At 36.0% G+C, this 17471-nt stretch overlaps 1 protein-coding gene across 2 annotated transcripts in view; it reads right to left on the bottom strand.

The window, feature by feature from the left end:
- Positions 1-10: 10 nt before the first annotated feature.
- SPART (spartin) overlaps positions 11-17471 on the bottom strand; it is a 31608-nt gene continuing 14147 nt past the window's right edge. For both annotated transcript variants that reach the window (XM_070380416.1, XM_070380415.1), the window contains exons 4-9: positions 15533-15688; positions 12664-12787; positions 11942-12136; positions 10874-11032; positions 10706-10796; positions 11-1566 (exon numbers count right to left, since the gene is read on the bottom strand). In XM_070380416.1, coding sequence (XP_070236517.1) covers positions 1293-1566; positions 10706-10796; positions 10874-11032; positions 11942-12136; positions 12664-12787; positions 15533-15688 — 999 coding nt within the window. In that variant the 3' untranslated portion in view covers positions 11-1292. The remainder of the gene's footprint in view (positions 1567-10705; positions 10797-10873; positions 11033-11941; positions 12137-12663; positions 12788-15532; positions 15689-17471) is intronic.

Genomic DNA, 17471 nt, shown 5'->3' with positions numbered 1-17471 from the left:
ACATCTGAGGCCAAGTAAATCAAAGACAGTTTATTCACAAAGTGCACTCTTTAGCTTCAAATAAAGTCTAATAAAGTAAATAGCAATTGGAGATTCAGAAATATCAGAAAGGACTATAGTATGAAAACCAATGCCAAATTTTTTAAAATCAAGAAACAAAAGTAAAATGCCATTAGCTATTTTTATAACATGTTTGTAGCTTACAGGTCTGTGAATATCCTGTCTTCTGCCAAAGTGGACACCATTATGCCATTCACGATGGATAAATGCCTAAAGTCTTCACATTCTTTACCTGAATTATGAATAAAATCTTTCTAATAATTTAATTCATTGGCTTTTTGGTATATACAATTTTAACGACTGAATCCCAAAATAAAAATTATTTACCGTACATTAACTCAACTGTTTATATTTTAGTTTTCACTAAATTTTAGCCTTTTGGAAAAACTTACAGTAGAAGTGATTACATTTTTGTCCAACTGAACTGATAATAATCACTTTGTATTGTTACAATACCAACCACAGTCCGAAATTTCCTAGGCTCCTAATAGATCAGTAACAGTATAAATCTAGAAGACTTAATTCTAGAAGACTTAAAAATCTGTTTGTAATCATTTAAAATCAAAAAGACTGTCCCATTTACTAACAAAGAGATAAACTACCAAATAATTTTTATAGAAACTCATTTTAATTTTCATGATTAGTCTATTCCTTGTTTTGAAAAAGTCTTTTAAATGTTATGCAAGAATTCTTTTCATTTAGGATCACAGTTTTTGTTTAGCTTACATACTGACAATTCTGACAAGCACCCTAAAAAAAAGTCCACAATTAGTGCAAAAAGAGGAAACAACATTTTAAGTCATTCCTTCCCAGTACACATAGAACTAAGGTTACTAAGTGCCAATTTTATGTATATGTGAATATAATATAATGATTTCCTACTTCACTTTCTGAAAGACAGCAAATACAAAAATAGTTTAACATTAGGTTTAATGAGGTTTATAGCACATCTATTATTAGTCTTATTTTAACTGCAAAAATATTTTAGCCACATTTAGAAAAAAATAAATTCACAGAGAATGTTAACTATATTTCTAAAGATCAGATGCAAGAATACTGATTCTTTTCCACGGAAGTAGAATACATGACATAAAGCTTATGAAATAGTCACTTTGTAGGAATGAATACACTTTAAAAATCCTGGTTAACCTGTGAGGATTATCACATTAGCCTATTTAACAAAATTGCATCCGTCTATAAGGCTTTGGTATAGGCAATGCATAGCACTTCCATCACTTATCTTTCTTCTTTGCCCCGTTCTTCTCTGGCCCCTCTTTCTGCTCATCTTTCTCCCCTTTCAGGTTTGCACTTGCTCCTCCTCCTGGATTTTCCCCCTTAGAATTATCAATGATTTTATAGTCCTCAAGCAGTGTGTGTCCTGTTTGTTTTGCAGTTTTCTTCACCATTGCTTTGATGCCAATGTTGTCAATATTATAGGCAGTTACACCAACATTGATGGCAGAATCTACTGCGTTGTGTGTAGCTTCTCCTGCAGTATGCCCATATCTTTAAAAGAAAGATTAGAGAAAGCACAACAAAATTACAAATACAAATCAAAGTTTTCTGAATTTTAGTGTTAAATAGCTCACATGATTAGTATGTTATCCTTAGAAGCAAAATCAAAGATTATGTTTCAATTTAATGAATAATGTAAAACACAGTAAAGAATAAAATCACACTGTGCACACACTCTATTTTCTCCTTCAGTAAAAATACTACGAAAATAAACTGAGGCTGAGATTAATGCAATGAAGACTGTTTATGCTGAGTGTAAATTTTAATAAAGGTTGTTAATCAGTCATTATTTCCTGTTTTGTCTCTTTCTGGAAATATGAGAGAATTTTAACTGAAACAACTATCAGTTCAGTCGCTCAGTCGTGTCCGACTCTTTGCGACCGCATGAATCGCAGCTCGCCAGGCCTCCCTGTCCATCACCAACTCCCGGAGTTTACCCAAACTCATGTCCATCGAGTCAGTGATGCCATCCAGCCATCTCATCCTCTGTCATCCCCTTCTCCTACTGCCCCCAATCCCTCCCAGCATCAGAGTCTTTCCCAATGAGTCAACTCTTCACATGAGGTGGCCAAAGTACTGGAGTTTCAGCTTTAGCATCATTCCTTCCAAAGAAATCCCAGGGCTGATCTCCTTCAGAATGGACTGGTTGGATCTCCTTGCAGTCCAAGGGACTCTCAAGAGTCTTCTCCAACACCACAGTTCAAAAGCATCAATTCTTCAGTGTTCAGCTTTCTTCACGGTCCAACTCTCACATCCATACATGACCACAGGAAAAACCATAGCCTTGACTAGACGGACTTTGTTGGCAAAGTAATGTCTCTGCTTTTGAATAAGCTATCTGGGTTGGTCATAACTTTTCTTCCAAGGAGTCTTTTAATTTCATGGCTACAATCACCATTTGCAGTGATTTTGGAGCCCAAAAAAATAAAGTCTGACACTGTTTCCCCATCTATCTGCCATGAAGTAATGGGACCAGATGCCATGATCTTCATTTTCTGAGTGTTGAGCTTTAAGCCAACTTTTTCACTCTCCACTTTCACTTTCATCAGGAGGCTTTTTAGTTCCTCTTCACTTTCTGCCATAAGGGTGGTGTCATCTCCATATCTGAGGTTATTGATATTTCTCCCGGAAATCTTGATTCCAGCTTGTGCTTCTTCCAGCCCAGTGTTTCTCATGATGTACTCTGCATATAAGTTAAATAAACAGGGTGACAATATACAGCCTTGACGAACTCCTTTTCCTATTTGGAACCAATCTGTTGTTCCATGTCCAGTTCTAACTGTTGCTTCCTGACCTACATATAGGTTTCTCAAGAGGCAGGTCAGGTGGTCTGGCATTCCCATCTCTTTCAGAATTTTCCACAGTTTATTGTGATCCACACAGTCAAAGGCTTTGGCATAGTCAATAAAGCAGAAATAGATGCTTTTCTGGAACTCTCTTGCTTTTTCCATGATCCAGTGGATGTTGGCAATTTGATCTCTGGTTCCTCTGCCTTTTCTAAAACCAGCTTGAACATCTGGAAGTTCATGGTTCACGTATTGCTGAAGCCTGACTTGGAGAATTTTGAGCATTACTTTACTAGCGTGTGAGATGAGTGCAATTGTGCGGTAGTTTGAGCATTCTCTGGCATTGTCTTTCTTTGGGATTGGAATAAAAACTGACCTTTTCCAGTCCTGTGGCCACTGCTGAGTTTTCCAAATTTGCTGGCATGTTGAGTGCAGCACTTTCACAGCATCATCTTTCAGGATTTGGAATAGCTCAGCTGGAATTCCGTCACCTCCACTAGCTTTGTTCGTAGTGATGCTTTCTAAGGCCCACTTGACTTCACATTCCAGGATGTCTGGCTCTCGGTCAGTGATCACACCATCGTGATTATCTGGGTCATGAAGATCTTTTCTGTACAGTTCTTCTGTGTATTCTGGCCACCTCTTCTTAATATCTTCTGCTTCTGTTAGGTCCATACCATTTCTGTCCTTTATCGAGCCCATCTTTGCATGAAATGTTCCTTTGGTATCTCTAATTTTCTTGAAGAGATCTCTAGTCTTTCCCATTCTGTTGTTTTCCTCTATTTCCTTGCATTGATAGCTGAAGAAAGCTTTCTTATCTCTCCTTGCTATTCTTTGGAACTCTGCATTCAGATGGGTGTATCTTTCCTTTTCTCCTTTGCTTTTCGCTTCTCTTCTTTTCACAGCTATTTGTAAGGCCTCTTCAGACAGCCATTTTGCTTTTTTGCATTTCTTTTTCATGGGAATGGTCTTGATCCCTGTCTCTTATACAATGTCACAAACCTCTGTCCATAGTTCTTCAGGCACTCTATTAGATCTAGTCCCTTAAATCTATTTCTCACTTCCACTGTATAATCATAAGGGATTTGATTTAGGTCATACCTGAATGGTCTAGTGGTTTTCCCTACCTTCTTCAATTTAAGTCTGAATTTGGCAATAAGGAATTCATGATGTGAGCCACAGTCAGCTCCCGGTCTTACAACTATAGGTCACTATAAATGGTTTTGAGTTCTAACTTAGACTCTAGTTAAGCCTTTCAAACTACTGGAATCTGAGTTTGTCTCTAAACAGAGATTCTACAACTTTCTCTCTCACTCCACTCCACACTACTGCAGACTCAATGGCATTCCTGCTGTTCTTTGAACCCACCAAGCACACATGTAGTGGCCCTATGACCTTCGTACTGGCTGGTATCCACTTAAGACTACTCTCACCACAGGTATCCACATGGCTAACTGCCTCACCTTCTTCAAGTCAGGTATAATCCTCTTAGCATTTAACCTATTTTAATTGCCTCATCCCACAGCCAATCAATCCTCCCTTAACAGCTCTTTCTTCTCTAACTTAATGCCTGTTTCTTCTATGGAACTGACTCACTGGAAAAGACCCTGATGCTGCAAAAGATTGCAGGTAGGAAAAGGGGATGACAGAGAATGAAATGGCTGGATGGCATCACCAACTCAATGAACAGGAGTTTGAGCAAGCTCTGGAAGCTGGTGATGGAAAGGGAAAACTGGCATGCTACAGTCACAAAGAGTCGGACATGACTGAGCGACTGAACTGACAACTACAGAACAACTTTCTAAACACCAAAGCAAAAACCCCCACTGTTTTTGTTTTGCTTGTTTGTCTCACTAGAATATAAACCCCATTATAAAAGGATCTCTTTGCTTTGTTCATTAATGTATCTTAAGTACTTAGAACAGTGCCTAATACCTAATATTTGTTGAATGAATAAAATAAGTAAGCCCTGCCCTAGCCATCTAAGAGCTTCCTGGGTTCTCAAGTAGAGCAAAGGACTGGGGAAATTGTAAAACATCACACAAAGCAGTTACTTCTGACCATAATCAATACAATTGATGGTGTTTAATACCATTTCCATGAGAAAATACAACTTGAGGCGTATACAAGGACACTAAACCTTATTCTACTTTGTTTTACTCTTTACCTTTTTCTAAGTACCAGGCTTTAAAATCTTTTCCTGTCCATAGGTTTCCCCAAATAGAGGACTGCTTAAACAACAAACAAGAACAAAGAGGCAAAATTCTACAGTCTTTTTTTCCAGAACATACTGAAGTTTCCTAGATGCTTTGTGACCAGTATCTGGACATTTTTTCTTACACTGGATCAGATCTCCAAATTAACAAGTCCTCTATTAGTATCAGTCTGGCCTTCTGTGGTTTGCGATCCTACTGGTTTATTTATGTTTTTTGTTTTTTTTCAACTTCAGTGCTGGAAATATGCAATAATCTTATAATGCTTCTGAATATTCCATTCACAATGTTAGAGCACAGCAGAGCCTACAATCTGTCAAACCTTATGTCTATACCACTCTTGACTGGGGTTTTCACAACAGTTACCCAATGGAAAAGCTCCTGACTGCTTTTTGCCAGTCCCTGCTGCTTTGCAACCCCTCGGAATTCCACAGAATTGCTGATGTTGCAAAAGACATGGGGCTTTCTCACAGTCAATTACGCCCTGGTCACAAATACAGTCATCACGTGGCAATGGCTCAGGCTCAATGAGAAGAAAGGGGCGGAGGCAGTTTCAGCACTGGAAGGGTGCCCCAAACTCCTGGTTGAGCAGGTCCCTCTCAGGGCTTCTCTCTCCAGGCCTGGGTTAACTGCAGTCAAGTGACATGATGACTGAAGAATGTGGCCATGTTAGTGTTTGGAGAAAACTACTAAACTGGGAGTCAGAAAATGAAGATTCTAATACCAAATGGGCCAACAGTTAGCCATGTGACCCAGGTGAAGTCCCCACCTCTCTGTACCTCATAAAATTTCCTCTCCTTTATGAGATGTGTATGTGAAAGCACTTTGAAAATTCCATAGGACTAAATATATTTTTAAAGACCCTACAGAACAGTTTTTCAGAAGTTGTGTTTATTTTTTAAATATCTTCTCACTCATCACCTCTGCTTCCCAACATGCCCAGGAGCCAGGATTCCTGGCAGACATCCCTTTCTCCTCTCTTGCCTTAATAACTCTTCAGTTCTTCTCTTTATTCAGACTCAAACTACACCGTTAAAGACTCCTAGAAAGCCTATCTCTGGCCAAAAAAAAAAAGCTTATTTTTTATTCTTCCTTTTAAAAAAGTTAACTATAATTAGCTAATTGAATTACATCTTACATAGTGAATACTACCAATTTAAGAACAATAAAAAATGAATATAAAGAATGTTCTAAATAAGTCAATGGGATTCAGATGTCAATTTGAATGACACTTTTCAGGAATTTCTCCAGTGCATTTAGTAACATATAGCAAAATAGCACCCTGGCAGTGATTCCAGATTTCACTCATTATAGCAAAATTTCATCACAACTTTCTAATAAATCTGCCTAAAATTCAATTTACATGCAACCTTCAAAGTTATTCTTAGAAATATTAAATATTTAAAACAGAAATAGCTTCTTAATAGTTCTCAAACACAGATGGGTTACAAGCAACCTTATAGGTGAAGCTAAGGAGTTTAAACTTTATCTTGAAATCAGTAGGAACGGTATGACCAAATTTGTATTTCAGAAGGATCTATCACAGGTTGCATTGTGAACTGTAAGGGTTTAACACTGAGGACCAGTTAGGAAACAAGTTTTGAGCTGGATGAAAAATGATGAAAATATATTCTAAGGTAATGCTAATGAGGCTGGAGCTAAAGGGATCAATTAAAAAAAAAAAAAACCTGTGGATTGAATGGGTGCAGTGGTATGCAGTTGGGATGTATAAGCCTATAGATTAAAAGTTAAGAGGAAATATAGATCTAAGAGCTGCTGAGATATAGGTGATAATTGTGGCCATAGATGTGTGTGTGTGTGTATATATATATATGATATCCACAAAGAGCAGAAAAGGGAGTACAGAGTAAAACCATACACAAAACCAATATTTAAGAAATGGGTGTGGAAGACAACCACCCTAAGAAGTATCTGTAAGACAAAACTGAAAGGTGGGAAAAGACAATACTGTTAGGAGATGTGTAAACAGCTGACCCACCAGTCTCAATAAGTATTAAATCTTGGATAAAGATCAATTAGGAAGAAAGGCTACAGTAAGCATGTGATTTGACTTTATCCACACACACACACACAAAAAAAAACCCTGTGGAAAAAAATCTTAAGACGTAAGAAAGACACGTCTTTCAACCTACAGGTAACTCAAAATGTAAGGCTAACATGGCACAGATCAAAATCTGAAGCCAAAATGATAGAATTAATGATGGGTCAAAATCAAAATCAACGAAGTACAATTAAGCCAGAATAAATGTAAAGTTTTATTTAGGTACAAATATCAACCGTCTAAAAATAAGGCAAAGGTTCAGATTGTAAAGCAATTATAATTCAGTTAAGAAAAACACGTTTGATATGGGTCAATAAAGTAACAGCTACTATAAAGACATACCCTTTGTCTTCTATTCCATATTTATCACATGCTAAATATGACCAAAACAAGGGAGACAACCCCACTGTATTCAATCTGGTTACAATACCTCTAGAATATTAGATTCAAGTCTGGGTTCCATATTTTGAGAACATTCGTGAAGGAAAGATCTGGAAACCATACTATATATGGAATTGTTAAACTGGGAGTATTTAGTAGAAAAGAAAAAATAAGCAAAATACATAATGACCATATTTAAATATTTGTACAGTTACCATATTGAAAAGACCAAGACTGATCCTATACAACTCCTGAGTAGATGTGATATAGAGTTTTATGGATAATATGACATCTGCTAAAGGGGATAACCTCAAATGGATTTGAATTTGTCCCTTCACCCAGTGAAAATTTAAGGGAAACTTTAATTAAAATTTACTAAATAAACCAGTTAAATACTAGACCTTAAAAGAGTTAATTTGCTACAGGAAAATATTTTTACTAAGCTTATTCTTCACAAATATATGTTCTAAGATAAAATATTACTGAGGGGGAAACAAAAATGTACCTAACTTACTAAAGTTATATTATTTTCCTCTAAACAATTTAAAGTGGAAAAAAGGAACTTAAAGGTGAAAGTTAGAAGCTATGTAGAAGAGTGATGAATTATTTAGCAGACACTATACTGCAATCAGGTATAGTAGGTTTAAAGTTACTCAATTGCTTTTTCCTTATTCCTGTAGGTCTTCTTGCTCCTAAATCTATATAACAAAAATAGTAATATAACTGACAAAAATAAAGTATTAACAAATCTTTCTTATACATTTACCTCAAAAAATTAGGAGTGTATTTAATTATATAGGTCATTGGTAAGTCATTCATAATGAATGAACACAGTCCTGAATTAGAATCAAAACCATAAAAGGCATGGAGAATATACTTATCTAATACAACCTGCCTTTAAATATACCTAAATTAAAAAAATAATAATTCTTTGTATTTGCTTATACTACAAGAAACTTGATATGGAAATTTATGTAACATATTTTTCTCTTAGGCATAGTGCAAATAATTAAGGCAGATTTGAAACAACTACTTGGGAGAGTAATTTCTCATAGGCAATAAGAATACACATGTTCAAAAAATAATAAGTTTTCTTCATTATACCATCATCAGTGGATTAGAGTAGAAAAATACAAATGTTACATCTGTATCAAATAGCTTTCATAGTCTAAATAGGTATAAATTCATAAATATAAACAAATATAAATTTATGTCAATTATGGAGAACTAAAATTCTTCAGTGATAAATATCACTGAATTATTACTGGTTTAATACCTGCAGTTTCTTCCCCTAAAAAGCAATTTCTACTTCTGGGCAAGATTATTCATAAGTGAGAAAATAGTATTACTTGGACAAAACCTGTTATTTCCACTGTCCTTCCTGTCTTTCCAAGTTTCTAATTAAGTTACTGCTAACACTAAGGTATCCTGATAATTGGAATTACAAATCTAATTAACTAAATCCTCACCTGCTTCTTTTCTGAAAAAAAAGAACTGAATCTTTGGAGGAAAGGATAAAACTAGCAATATACACCATAACAGAAATAAATTAGCTCCAAATCACAGTAAAAATACTCTAATATCACATTAAGTTCTCCTCACTAAGGACAAAAAATACAAAATCTACACTAAAACCTTGTACTTCCTAGTTGGGTAAACTTCAAACTTTTTAAAAGACTCAACTTAATTCAAGTACTCAGGTACATTTTTTTTTTTTTAAGGAGTAGGAAATGGACAAATCTAATAAAGCACTTCCTACTTACTCATGTGACCACCTATTTACCCAAGCTAGCACATAATAATCTAAAAATAATCCACTTTTGGTCTAAAAGACACTTCTGACTTTCTCCTGTGCTTGCAACAAAAAAAGAAACCATTTTTCTAATGATGACTAATCCATCAAAGTAACCTAAAAGGCGTAACAAAAAGAGTATTAGATTAGAGGTCAATGCCAAGAGTAGCAAGAAGTCAGCTGGGAGACTTGGGTTTTACATTTCCATCAAAATTTCAGATCTACTCTGCATCTGCTTTTCCAAATCCTCTGGTAAAACTGACACTCCTTGATGACAGGCCATGTTACTTTTACTCAAAGGTATGTTTGCCCCGGACTGAGCAGACCAAACCAACTTAGGCTGGAAATTAAGTTAGTAATTTACTAGTTAGCTAATTTACTATGATGGGAGGGAGTCTAAACGTACTGATGTAGTGCTGGAAAAGAATTCCAGATACTAAACTCACACAGATATCCCGTCAAGGGGAGTGGTGGCCCGGCACTGTTCCCTGACACTGCACGACAAAGACCTGGCTTATATCTCAGCTCTACCCCTTACTAGGGTCCAATTCTTAACCAGGTATTTAATGTTCTATGCTCTTGGTTTCTTCATCTATAAAATGGAGATAACAGCATTAAAAATTAAACACTACATATGAAAAGCAGTGAACACAATGTCTGATGCAGAAGTGTGAACTCAAATGCTGTCAGTGAGTAAATAATTAACACATATAACCAAGAGCTGAGAACACGATTTTTTCTTCTAAATAAACATTAACTATTAAGCTCTAAACAAACTCAAAGTTAAAAAAGGCAACTCAAGTCCTTCATACTAAATTTGAGTTTAGCCTTCTAGTATTTATAAAGACAGAATAAAAAGCTAAAATCCTGTTTTTAAGTCTCATCTTTAACACCACTTATCAGATGAGCTTGGATGAATAATTCAGTTCTATGTTTGTTCATTTCTTAACGGCATGTCTTATACCATCTGTCTGTTCCAATACACATGCACAGTGGTACATTCAAATAAGATGTGAAAATTTAATATTCTTCGTATATAGAAGGGACTAGTACTAACAAAGTGTAATACTTTAATTATAATTCAAGTTTTCCCCACCAAAATCACAGATAAATAAACACCACTCACAAGAACATGAAGGCATATAGAAACTCCAGGCATTAAAAATAATATGAATCTATTCTTTCCATTAATGATGAACAAATATAACAATTAAAAGTCACAGTAATACTATTGATTTCTAGAATCTTTACTCTTCTCCCTATTTAGAAATAGCAAGTGAAAAAAACTGTTTTACCAGATATTTAATCAAAAATAGATATACAATCATTTTAATTGTCCCCAGAGTTAAACAAATGCTATGAGATCTCATTATTAAAATGATAAAATTCAACTTACTTGTATCTGACAGTTTGTACAGTTTCTGCTGAAACATTGTTAACAATGCATTTAGCTGCACATTCCAATCCTTGCCAGACAGTTGAGAATCCTGAAAATACAATCAAAGGTAAATAAAACCAACCCTTGGCAAACAGACCTTCCTAAGTTTTCAGAGTTTTATGTTACCTTGAACACTACTTGCTGCTACAACCATAGCGCCATCCAGGGTAGACTTTCCATTTCGGTCTTTTTTAAGAGATTCTGGAACAAGTTTGCTTCCATGCTTCTTGACGTGTGGAGCTAATTCCTTTCCAACACAATTTGCCACAGTACAAACTCCATCAACTAATATAACCATTTAAAAGAAAAAAAAAACTTAGAAAAACATGTATTTTTCCCTTGATTTTACCATTCTCATTAAGCAAAACTTTTCATGAGTAACTAAAGTTGTTTCATTGTACAATGTTACCATTCCTATTTAAAAAGGATGAAAACAAGGCTGGTTATTTTTTTAAACAAAGGCTATTGTTTGGTTTAAGGATGTGTTTGCAAAGCGTCAGTTCAGTTCAGTTTAGTCGCTCAGTCGTGTCTGACTCTTTGTGACCCCATGAATCTCAGCACTCCAGGCCTCCCTGTCCATCACCAACTGTGAGTCTTAAATATAATGTTTCATCATTTTGCTTAGAAGAGAATCATTCACCTCTTCTATTTAAATGCAAGACTGGTAGATCCAACTATCATGTTTTCCAGCTAAGCGAATTTGTACTTTTTCTCCCTATCAGCAAATACTCAACTGAAATAGTAATTAAGTATTTAAGTGTATATGAAAGTAACACACCAAAAATCTGATTCAAATGCAGTGACTTGTCCTTGAAAGCATGTGTCATACTCCAGGATGGTAAATACACTTGGCAAATACATTCCCTTTCAAAGGCACAGATGCTCCCCTCTCCAACCCATCAAAATAACCTTTAACCAGTGCTTCTCAAGCTTTAATAAGCAAGTAAGAATCACTGAGACATCCTGTGAACTGGAAATACCCAATCAGTATGTGTGTCAGTGCCTGACATACTTCTAAGGCTTTCAGGTCGGTGCTGCTGGTCTACAGATCCCACCACAAGTAGCAACATAAAGCTTCTTTGTCCGAATTCTTTACCCTCAAAGTTAAACCATCTAAATGAGATTAGATTAATGGACTAAAAGAAAATTTTTAATGTAAGTAAAAAGTAGTAAAGGAATCTAAAGTCACTTTACCCAGAAACTGACTGACTTTGGCTGCTCCTCCAGTCGCCTGCTTTGCCATATAAAGTCCCTTGGTCACAGCTGGACTAACTTCCACAGGCTTTTCTTCTGGTTGAATTCGTTCTCGAAGTTTAGACGCTCCTTTCTGGATGGCTTTGCCAGTAAACTCAGCACCTTTGACCAAACCCCAACTCACCCAGGAAGCACCTTTTAAAAGGAAAAATAACTGGATAAAATTAGGACTGATTATCTGGGTTAGATCCCTGGGTTGGGAAGATCCCCTGGAGAAGGAAAAGGCTACCCATTCCAGTTTTCTGGCCTGGAGAATTCCATGGACTGTACAGTCCATGGGGTCACAAAGAATTGGACACAACTAACTTTCACTTTCATACTTTCATTGTATACATTTAATACCTATACCAAGATTAAGAGGGGATTTCCAAGGGGAAAGGAAAATAACTTATTTTACGTTCAGAGTTATTCTGAAAGCTTGGGGTTTCTTGAAGCTTTTCACTACCAATTCTCCCAAGAGTAAAAAAAGAAAAATAAACCAAGAAGAACTTACACCAATATGACAATATGTAACATTCAAAGAGATCAGTTCTATTTTTAAGTATTTATAAACTGATCATTTAAAACCAGAATATAAAATAGTATCTTTCCAAGTATTCTCTAATGGGACCCACCCAAAAGCTTCACATCATAAGCGAAAAAAGTTATCATTACTGTAATACCTGACAAAATGTTGTGAGCCACTTTCTCACTCCATTCAGGTAACTCCTTTGGTTTTTCTTCTGAAACTGGCTCACAGGGTACAATGTGACTCAGATTAACTTCTTCACTTGAAGTTCCTTTGGTCTAAATGGTAAAAATGTTTCAAGAAGTGAAAATAATAAAAACTAAGATGAAGGAAAACCATAAGCATTTTGTAATAAAATATTAAGCCAATAAATACTAATGAATGAAAATATTTCTAGCCAACCTAATTATTAGTACATTTTAGTACATAAAACACAATACCCATAACCACCATGAAGCTGAAAACTGTTCTGGTCTTATGTTAGGTCCCACTGGTAAGTAAGATTTAAATACCAACATACTTCCAATACAGCATTTATTAGATTATATTTAAGTTGACTTTTTTCTTTCCTTGACTAGACCGAGTTCCTTCAGAGGGCTATCATTCCCCTAAATACCCATACGCATACAGTCTTCGGTAAGGTTAAAAGATGTGTTAAATAACTCAATCAGTAATGAAGAATGCATCCAAATGAACTGGTTTTGACAGACTTCAAGTAAAAGCAAATAAAAATACATAAACACAGAATCTGCCATTCCATTTGAATGGAAACAAGAAACATAGAAATACTTGCTAATTCAATGGCTAGGGCCAACACTCAAAATTTCAAAGCTAAATTTATTTTTTCATTCTAAATACTTAGCAGCAGGCTAACTCAGACCTCATAATATTATAAAACAACTTGAAACTCAAATTTAACCCAACAGAAATACAACCTGACTTAAAATATAAAACATTAAAAACAAAAACTCCTACATGTGGGGGAAGGCCACTCATAAATAAAACCTAAAGACAAAATGAACAAAATACTTGCAAGTTCTATCTTTGACAATGGGCCAATGTCCATAATATATAAAGAGTTCTTAGAAATTGAGAAGGACTGGCAACCCAGTACTAAAAATGGACATGACTAGACATCACAGAGAAAGGATATGACTAGACACCACACAGAAAACAAAATTCGAGTTACCCTTATACATCTGCTCAATTTTACTCACAAAAAGAGCAATGCAAATTAATATATTCCAGTATATTTCTCTCACCATTGCACTGCCAAAATACAGAAAGAGCAACCATCCACTCTGCTAGCAGGCTGTGGGGAGACAGGTGTTCATGTACCCCTAGTACCATCTGAACTGTGTAATCCTTAGGAAGGGTAATGTAGCAAGATCTATCAAAATCACAAATGCATTTATCTGTTGACACAGTAACCCCACCTCTAAGAAATTGATGAATTACCTACAGATGTATGAATCAATAGCTCTACAAAGTTATTCACTGATGCATTGTTTGTAATAGCAAACAACCACACCAAATACCCCTCAATAAGAGGCTGATTAAATAAACTGTGATCTATTCATACAATGAAATACAACGTAAAAAAGACCAAGTAAGTTCTGGGACACTCTATATGATGCCACCTTTTATATAAGAAAGAGAGAGAAATAATAACAGATTTTGTTTGCTTTTATCTACTTCAAAAAACCCAGAAAATAAACAGAAGACACTAATAAAATTACCTACAATGGCAGAAGGAAAGGTGTAGATAGGGATGAAGGTGGAAGTAAAGCTTTTCGAAGATATCTACCATCTTATGTAATTTGATATTTTTTAATCAAAGAATTAAATTTTAAAAAATGAACTTCTAACTTCCATTTTGAATGCCCATGTCCTCATAAAGCTGTCTAAGATGCTCAACATAACCCACAGTGACAGTTGGTGTGTAAAAGTACAATATTCATGTGACATTCATTAATTCCAAAGACAATTACCAAGCACTTAAGAGTTACAACAATAAACAATGCCAAATTGTTTACTATTCAATGCTCACACAACGGTACTTTCCTTCTTCACAGGTTTGCTTACTTCACCTCAGGACTTATCTCAGCCATAATGCCCCCCAGAAGGAGCCTCCTCAATTGCTTCCCACACCACACATCTTCTTGGAAGGCACAACCGAGTCTTCTGTACAACTTGTGTACTTTCATCTAACCATCATGTTGGGTAGAAATTCTCTCTTTGCTAATCTATCCTCTACACTAGATGGTAAATATTTGAGATGAGGAATTTAAACTTTTTTCTATTATGTTCAGTTTTCTCAGTTTAGTTCAGTCGCTCAGTCGTGTCCGACTCTTTTGCCAACCCATAAATCGCAGCACACCAGGCCTCCCTGTCCATCCCCAACTCCCGGAGTTCACCCAAACTCATGTGCATCGAGTTGGTGATGCCATCCAGCCATCTCATCCTCTATCGTCCCCTTCTCCTTCTGCTCCCACCCCTCCCAGCAGCTTTCTAGCACTCAATAAATACTTCCTGACCTCTAATCCAAATTCAACATTTGGTACATAACACAGAATCTAAGAAATGAAAGAAAAAATGCTAAATATGTATTTTTAAAAGGCCATTTTCTCTGTTCTGCTGACTACATGAAGAAATAAGGAACTGAATAAAAATGGCAGTATAAGGAAAAGTATATCTAGACCCAAGATCTTGATGTATACAGGAAGGTAGAAGATAATACAAAACAAAAAAGCATATGCATCATTAATGTGAATATAAAAATCTTTCCAATAGTTGAAAAAGATGTATCCTCCAAACACAGACTATTGTTTAAGACAGTTTAAATAAATACTTGGAAAGGAAAACATTAACACTGGTTCTAATTACTTTAACCAGTGATCACTCTGTGGTCTGGAAGTTGCTCTGCTTTAGTAAATGGGGATCTTATAAATAAACTGGTGAAAGGTACCTTTAGGCTAGAACACACCCTCATACCTTGTTGATTTTTCACTCACTTTACTTACCTTTTTCCCTCGTTTTCCCTTCTGACGCACATCTTTACTGCCTGGGTCCAGCTGTCTCACGTCAGTGCCACTGGCTTCCTTCAACTGGTCAGAGGCAGATCCTGATATTCCAGGGATCTGGAATTCATTTTCTCCTTCTGCCCGGTCCCAGTTGGTCTAGGAATAAAGGACTCAGTTTAGTTCAAATTCACATTTCTTCTAAGCTATGGTGCATCATGCTGCAGTAATATACTTATTCAAATGACAGTGTTTTACAACTACTTTTGCTAGTCTTTCTCTATATTTTTGTCTCATTATCAAATCTCAAACCTTTTTGAGTTCTCTGGTTCACGGGGATAGGGCCTAAAGTAAATTTCAAAAAACAAAAAGGTATGCAAGATAAACTTACAGCAGTTGCTGGTGTAAGTGATCACAAAATCAGATGCAAATACATTTGAATTTAATTAAACAATAAATGTTTCAGGAAACACATATAGGACTAAATGAGTTTAAAGGAACTCATATCCAGTTTAATTACTCTGCATTGTTGGAAGGCTGCTTTTGTTTTTTCACTTCTGCACTCAACACTGAAGGTAATCTGCTTACATACACTTTGCTGAATGAATGCTTAAGAGTAAAGACAAGTCCAACGTACAGCGAGTAACTAAGCTTTTCTTTACTGCTGGAGCTCTAGGACAATACAGAAAACTAAAAATAACATGCAACCGAAAAATAAAACTGAACAGAGGACATAAACAACTAAACTAAAGGTCAGTTTAATTTCTTGCCTAGAGCTTGGTAATACAGGTCAAATGAATGTAGGGGTGAAGAGAATAACAGCTCCATAAAGTCTGGATTACTTAAAAATGTCACTGTCTTCAGCTAGGAAACAGCAAAGCTTAGATTTGAACCCACACCCATTTGACCACAGTGCTGTCTTTGTAAACTCTCCTGAGCATATTGAGGCTACACACACTTCCGTACGGGGGTCAAAAGTTTTGTTGGCATAGCTTAAATATGTGGCATTTTAGTTCATACTGATCATCAGGTCACTCTCATATACTGTTCTTACAATCTAATGCTGAGATGACTCTCTGACCTATCTCTTACCTGGTGATCTGCTCCCATCACCTTTGCCCTTAAATGTTTGACATAGGTATGGACTGAAGGTGTATTCTACTTTCTGAGATAAAAGGAACAAATCTTTCATAACTGGACTCAAAACTATTTTGTGAAATCCTCCCTGACCTCCTTTCACTTTTTTCCATTATCGATTACACTATACTATTGTTATTTGACAGACTATTAACATGTTCAAGAATAGAAGCTACTATATATGTATTTTTATAGCCCCCTCTGTTCTTCCTTACCATTCCATCATTTAACACAGAACCAGGTTAAATAATGAATTCTAAATATCTGTTGATTGAAGGAGAAAATAAAAGGTTTTCTATATATACTATTATGTATATATTACCCAGGCTATCAATCTTCTTCAACCTCTAATAACTGTCAATATGCACAATCAAAAATGGTTTCCTCCCTTGTCCTACATTAGGATGGGCAAGAACAGCTAAAGAAAACATCCCCATTATACTCTATTTCAACTTCCTAAAACAGATCAGTATTGGGCAGAGAAAATGGGTTAAATGAGGCAAGTTCACAGGATGACCAACCACTTTTTAAATCACATTTTGCCTTCGTTCATCATAAGAACAAAGACAATTTCCTGAGACAAAACCTGTTCCTCAAGACATACCCCTAAAACATCTAACACTATCCATCTGCTAATGCTGAAATTAACTTCCCTGGTGGCTCAGACAGTAAAGCGTATGCCTGCAACGTGGGAGACCCTAGTTCAATCCCTGGGTCAGGAAGATCCCCTGGAAAAGGAAATGGTAACCCACTCTAGTACTCTTACCTGGAAAATTCCATGGAACGAGGAGCCTGGTAGGCTACA

This window comes from Bos mutus, chromosome 12, assembly GCF_027580195.1.
Source record: "Bos mutus isolate GX-2022 chromosome 12, NWIPB_WYAK_1.1, whole genome shotgun sequence".
In the NCBI taxonomy this organism is placed as follows: domain Eukaryota; kingdom Metazoa; phylum Chordata; class Mammalia; order Artiodactyla; family Bovidae; genus Bos; species Bos mutus.
The sequence above is the reverse complement of the archived record's forward strand: the minus strand, read 5'-3'. Positions and strand labels throughout refer to the sequence as shown.